Raw genomic sequence first — 6818 nt, forward strand, 5'->3', positions numbered from 1 at the left:
ACAGACAGAGCTGGCTCTACACTGGGGCAATAGTAAAAACATCCAAGAGTAAACAAATATCCTACCCCCTCAAATCAAACTTTAAAAAGTTGGGAAAGAAATTAACAAAACAAAACAAAAATTGTATATATACAAATACATAAATAACAAACCAACTGAATAGTAAAAATCCACTGAAAAAGGCACAACTGAAATGATGGGTGGAGTCGGGTGCGGCTCACGCAGTAAATGAGTGGTCAGCAAACATAAACTTCTAGTCTTTAGAACCTAACTTTTCTGTATGATTCACTGCTTGTAAATTTCCTTTTATTTAATTTCCTTCCCTTTTAATCTAGAAAATCGCTGTCCTCAAAATCATAGTGACCCATGAGATAATTAACAACAACAATCCTGCCTCTGTTGCCACTATTTTCCCCCTTCATATTCCTGTCTGCCCCTTCATATATGCCTGTCAGAACCAGCCTGAATCCTAATCAAGCATCATTACTCTGCAGTGTAAATGCACCATTACTTCAGACTAAGGAAGATAAGATCAGTGGGAAAAGTGTCAAAAGTGCTATGAACTTAACATTCAAGCATTCCTATTTTAAAATGCAATTCATTTTAATGTAATTAATTCAGAATTTGACAATAATGTTTGTATAGTTATGTTTTGTATTGAGCTTTTTTGTATAAAAAAAAATCTCTCACTAGATGTGATTTCACAATGAAACTGAATGTGTGGTAAGGGATAAAAAGGGATATAGGTGTCTCAGGTGCACTACAGGAAATGAGAAATGAATATTGCAAAAAAAGAGAGAGAATACACAAAAACTGATTTTTGTCACAGCATGCTGTCTGTTTGTTACGTCCCCGGTCTAGGGTCAGGGACATAACAAATGGGACATATGAGTATAAACTCCAAAACGACGCAACAACACTTAACGCTAATCTTTTATTACAACAAAGACATTTAAACAACAACAGAAACACAAAACAGGTCTGGGCAGTCTAAGTCCTATCTTCTCGTCCTAATACTTCACTTCACCAACAACAGTCTATCTTCACCAACAACAGTCTATCTTCCTCAAACACTCTCCTCCTCTTTTCACAAACTCTCTTCTCTTCACCAAAGCAGCCACCATTTTGAATCCTCTTCCCGATTACAGCCCACCAATCACAGCAGGAAGTGGGAGGAGTCCAATCAGGGGCTGATGAGGAGCCACCCTGCAACATTACACAGAAAGAAAGAGAGAGACACACACACAAACACAACAGAAAACACCCATAGTCTGCCACGGGACGTCACACCCCCACCACCAAAAATCAACGTACTATGTTGATTCACCCAAAAAAAAAAAACTAAAAGGCCCGTGACAAGGCGTCAGCCAAAACGTTGTCCGTCCCACGTTTGTATTTAATTTCTAAATTGAACCCGTGCAAAACCAAGGACCAGCGCATAATACGCTGATTTGTGTTTTTCATCCGAGATAAAAACACCAGGGGATTGTGGTCAGTAAAAACTAAAACAGGTTGTGCGGTAGACCCAATGTATACTTCAAAATGTTGCAATGCTAAAATCAGTGCTAGCGCCTCCTTTTCGATGGTGCTGTAGTTCACCTGATGTTTTAAGAACTTCTTTGAGAAGAAGCAGATGGGATGATCAACTCCATCTGCATCTTCCTGTAACAGCACAGCCCCAGCTCCAACCGCGCTGGCATCCACCTCCAGTTTGAAAGGGCGCTGGAAGTCAGGAGCAGCAAGAACAGGGGTACTGCAAAGAAGGGTTTTCACAGACATAAAAGCATTCTGGCATTCATTGTTCCAACTAAACTGTACTCTGCCTCGCAGCAGTTCAGTCAACGGACACACTACCTCCGAAAAGTTTTTACAAAAAGCCCGGTAGTATCCAGCCATTCCCAAAAATCGGCGCAGCTCCCTTTTCGATGTGGGAACTGGGAAGGCAAGAATGGCCTGAATCTTAGCCATCACAGGTTTTACCTGGCCTTGACCCACCTCTTTACCTAGGTAAGTCACAGTGGCTTTGCCGAACTCACACTTTGCCAAGTTCAAAGTTAGCGATGCATCCTGCAGCCGCTTGAACACAGCTGTCAGAGTGTGGATATGCTCGGACCAAGTGGACGAATAGACAATAATGTCATCTAAATAAGCGTCGCAGTTTTTAATTCCACAAAGCACTTTAGCCATTAGACGCTGAAAAGTTGCTGGTGCATTACGTAACCCAAAAGGCATAACCTTATATTCTAAGAAATTATCCGGTGTGACGAAAGCAGAAATTTCAGAAGCTCGGGGAGTCAACGGAACTTGCCAATAACCACGAAGCAAGTCTAATTTACTGACAATACGAGCCGAACCAACCCTATCAACACAATCTTCCATTCGGGGCAATGGAAATGAATCGGGTCTAGTTACTGCATTTACTTTTCTGTAATCAGTACAGAAACGAACTGTACCATCAGGCTTAGGTACTAACAGACAGGGACTACTCCATGGACTACAGCTTGGCACGGAGAACCCATGTTCCAACAAATAATCAACCTCAGACTGCATTACCGTACGCTTAGTGGGATTTAGTCTGTACGGGTGCTGTCTGATTGGGGCATGTTCACCAACATCAATGTCATGCTTTAACACTGTAGTACATGACGGAACATCACCAAACAATGTCTTATATGTCCGAATTAAAATCATAACCTGCTCCCGTTCGTTAAGAGGCAAATGTGACAGATGTGCATCTAAGTTTTGTAAGATCACACTGTTGTGTAATCTGGGCGAAGACACAGGAACATTTCCTAGATGTAACCCATCCTCCTCGGGAGAATATGCATCCAGCAGGGGCATAGAAGCCACGGATAACACAGCAGCTCCTTTACCTGGTGGATCTACATTGTCCTGTGTTGCATCACTGTCTCTCATAACGTATTTCTTGAGCATGTTCACATGACATACACGCATTTTACGTTTACGGTCAGGAGTGCGAACAACGTAATCAGTGTCACTTAACTGGGACTCAACCACATAAGGACCTGAGAATTTTGCTTGGAGAGCAGACCCCATTAGTGGTAATAAAACCAGAACTCTGTCACCCGGCTGAAAAGATCGAGAGACTGCTTTCTGATCATATCGGGCTTTCATAGACCCTTGTGCATGTTGTAAGGAAGCTCGAGCAGTAGCACAAGCATTATGAAGCCGTTCCCGAAAGGAACTGACATGATCCAGCACATTAGTCTCTGTCAATGGTTCAGCTACCCAGGCTTCTTTAAGAAGCTTGAGTGGACCACGCACGGTGTGACCGAATACAAGGTCAGCAGGACTGAATCCCAAAGACTCCTGAACAGTTTCACGAATGGCAAACAACAATAGTGGGAGACCCTCATCCCACTCTTTAGCCGAGGCTAAGCAATAAGTACGGAGCATGGACTTCAGAGTTTGGTGAAAACGTTCCAATGCTCCTTGCGACTGGGGATGGTAAGCACTTGATACCAGATGCTTTATTTGTAATTCCTCCAAATCTTGCTTAAAAAGGCGAGACAGAAAATTCGAACCTTGGTCCGTTTGGACCAATTTTGGAAGTCCAAAAGTAGAAAAGAACTTCACTAAGGCTCTCACTATATTCTTAGCCTTTAGTGAGCGTAACGGAACTGCTTCCGGGAAACGTGTGGCACTACACATTATCGTCAGCAAGTATTTAAAACCTGTTTTGGTACGAGGAAGTGGACCAACACAATCTAAAATTATCTTCGAAAATGGTTCGGTGAGGACAGGCACAGGACAGAGTGGCGCGGGTGGAATTGACTGGTTCGGTTTACCAGCCAATTGACAAACGTGACACGATCGACAATATTGAGCAACATCGGATTTCAACCCAGGCCAAAAGAAATGGCGCAAAATCCTGTTATATGTTTTTGTTACTCCTAAGTGTCCAGACATCACGTTGTCATGCCCTAAACACAGCACCTGAGACCGAAATTTAAGAGGAACCACCACTTGATATACTGAATTCCAACCTACGTCATCAGCAGTTGGAGGATTCCACTTCCTCATCAAGATCCCTTTATCCCAGAAAAAGGCTACCGAATTTGCAGTTATGTTGGCCTTGTCAACAACAGCCGAACGACACTGCGTTAAAGTAGAGTCTTTTCGCTGCTCCTGGGACATAAGCGTTTTACTTACAGGCAGCGACATTGTTTCATCATCATGGACATTAACAGCACGCGTCCGCGGCGCTCCCTCTACCACTCCGCCGTCTGATGGCGCTGCACGGGAGACCAGAGGGTCAGAAACAGCCATAAACGTATCACACAGCTCATCCGTACTCTGCCGGCGTGCCTGCGCTCGGGTGACTGCACAAGCAGGGAAAACTGACTCATAACCCGGCACCACTGAAGAGGGTGGAACCGCAGGGTTATCAATGACCTCCGGAAGGGGAAGAACTTTCCCTCCAGCCAAATCGTTCCCAAGAATAAAATCGATTCCCTGCATAGGCAGTTCGGGGCGCACTGCGACTTTGCACGAACCTGAAAATAAAGCACAGTGCAGGTTTAGAACGTGCAGTGGCACTTTAACGATGCCTAATTCAATACCCCGCACCAGTACATAAGAGCCACAGAACGTGTCATCAGAAAAGGGCCAGACATTCGCTAAAACAAAAGACTGCGCAGCACCGGTGTCTCGTAAAATGCGCACTGGCACTGCACTACTGTTTCCAGCAGCTGCGGAAACTGTACCAGCAAGCACAAAAGGTTCATAGACAGGATCAACAATAGTGGGGACACTCACAGCAGACTGAACAAACCCAACCCCTTTTGGTGAGGATTTAGGAGGTGAACCGTGCTTCTTTAAGAGTTTTGGGCATTTAGCGATGAGGTGGCCGGTCTCGTGACAATAAAAACATGCGCGACCATCACTAAAGGAAACGGGCGAAGATCGAAATACGTTCCGATCCCGTCGGAAACTCACATCCCGATCTGGTTTTCGTGAGACTGAACAAAACACAACTTTATGAGTAAGCACGAATTCATCTGCGCAGATGGCTGCCTGCGCCAGCGTTGACTCTTTCTGGTCGTTCAGATGAGTGGCAACAGCTTCCGGGACGCAGTTTTTAAATTCCTCCAAAAGGATTAATTCACGAAGCTGTTCCCACGTACTGACCTTACTGGAAACACACCACCGGTTAAACAAAGCTTCTTTCTCTCTGGCAAACTCCACATACGTAATTTGCTCACCCTTCCTAGACTTCCGGAATCTTTGACGGTACGCTTCCGGGACAAGTTCGTACGCGTTCAGAATTGAAGTCTTTACCACATCATAGTCAGAGCTCTGCTGCAAAGAAAGTGAAGAGTAAACTTCCTGAGCCTTGCCCACAAGAACACACTGCAGTAGCAGCGTCCAAACAACTTTAGGCCACTGTAAAGTTGTTGCTACTCGTTCAAAGTGACTAAAATATTTTTCCACCTCGTCCTCAGAAAATGGAGGCACCAGTCTAATATGTCGGCTGACATCGAAAACAGGGGTTTGCGACTCGACAGACAGGACAGACTTGGAAGCTAATTCAAGTTCGAGACGCTTAAATTCTAGGTCTCGTTCTTGACGTTCACGCTCAAACTGGCGTTCGCGATCACGTTCTTCCAACTCCATTTGCTTAAGGTGCAACTGGCGTTCGCGATCATGTTCTTCCAGTTCCAATTGCTTGAGTTGTAGCTGATGCGCTAGCTCCTTTTCACGCAGCCCACGAGCTTCTCGGTCAGCCCGCAGTTTTGCTGCTTCAAGCTGCATCTGCTTTTCTTGCAGTGACATTTCCTTTAACCGAATTTCACTAGAGAAACTCTCGCTGGACTCTTCCAAGCCCTCAGCAGAAAGTGGACTACCAGATTTAACACATGGTACCCCCTTTTCCACCAACCCGACTTTTAACGCTGTTACTAATAAGTCTTTCAACTTTCTATCGGCGCTGGCAATGGGTATGCCATAAAAGTCAGCTACACCCAATAGCTGCTCCTTGGTTAACTCTGCTAACATCTCATCGGAAGGGAACTCAACAAAACCCTCAAAACCTGTTGCCATAGTGACCTGTAATTCTAATCTCACAACAATATATAAATTGAATTACTTGGTGAACCCACCAAAACAAAGAGAACCTACACAGACCCAACTACGGCTCACTGGGATGTATACCAGAGTCAGTCTGCTCCTGTGGGATTCTAGGAACTCCAGCTCCTAATCTACCTAACCAGCCAGCTACCTAAGATCTAGCTAGTCTTCAGGGAAGTTACCAGTTTTAGGCACCTTTAAACGCAAGCTCGCAACATTTCCAGTCTCTGACTGAGACAGAAATGCTCGACGCGTACCTCCCCCTGGATTTTTCCCCAAAAACAATAAACCAAAACAACAAACATAACAAACAGCGTCCGTTGGAAGGACCCGCTCAAGGCAGAACCCAGCTGGACAGCTCTACCTATCCAGAGTTCACCAGAAAACCCACATAAACAGAAACTCAAACTCACCCAGATGAGAACAGTTGCCAAGGTCCACAGCCTACACAATATCCTACCTACGCGATAGGAAATCCCGGACGAGCCCCCAAAATTTGTTACGTCCCCGGTCTAGGGTCAGGGACATAACAAATGGGACATATGAGTATAAACTCCAAAACGACGCAACAACACTTAACGCTAATCTTTTATTACAACAAAGACATTTAAACAACAACAGAAACACAAAACAGGTCTGGGCAGTCTAAGTCCTATCTTCTCGTCCTAATACTTCACTTCACCAACAACAGTCTATCTTCACCAACAACAGTCTATCTTCACCAACAA

The 6818-nt window shown here is 44.6% G+C and overlaps 1 protein-coding gene across 1 annotated transcript; it reads right to left on the reverse strand.

The window, feature by feature from the left end:
* Positions 1-1336: 1336 nt before the first annotated feature.
* Positions 1337-5775, reverse strand: LOC114773212 (uncharacterized). Its single transcript, XM_028965719.1, has 3 exons — positions 5226-5775; positions 4174-4517; positions 1337-1753 (listed from the first exon to the last, which is right to left on the reverse strand). Exons 1-3 carry the CDS (start codon positions 5773-5775, stop codon positions 1730-1732), a joined length of 918 nt encoding a protein of 305 aa, XP_028821552.1. The 3' UTR covers positions 1337-1729.
* Positions 5776-6818: the final 1043 nt, after the last annotated feature.

This window comes from Denticeps clupeoides, unplaced genomic scaffold, assembly GCF_900700375.1.
Source record: "Denticeps clupeoides unplaced genomic scaffold, fDenClu1.1, whole genome shotgun sequence".
In the NCBI taxonomy this organism is placed as follows: domain Eukaryota; kingdom Metazoa; phylum Chordata; class Actinopteri; order Clupeiformes; family Denticipitidae; genus Denticeps; species Denticeps clupeoides.

Excerpts from the sequence above, each read along its gene's own strand:
- LOC114773212 (XM_028965719.1), bottom strand. The coding sequence starts at position 5,775 with ATGCAGCTTGAAGCAGCAAAACTGCGGGCTGACCGAGAAGCTCGTGGG. Across the intron at positions 4,518-5,225 it reads ATTCCGGAAGTCTAGGAAGG|GTTCGTGCAAAGTCGCAGTG; the intron begins GTGAGCAAATTA and ends CTTTATTTTCAG. Across the intron at positions 1,754-4,173 it reads ATGAAACAATGTCGCTGCCT|TACCCCTGTTCTTGCTGCTC; the intron begins GTAAGTAAAACG and ends CCTTCTTTGCAG.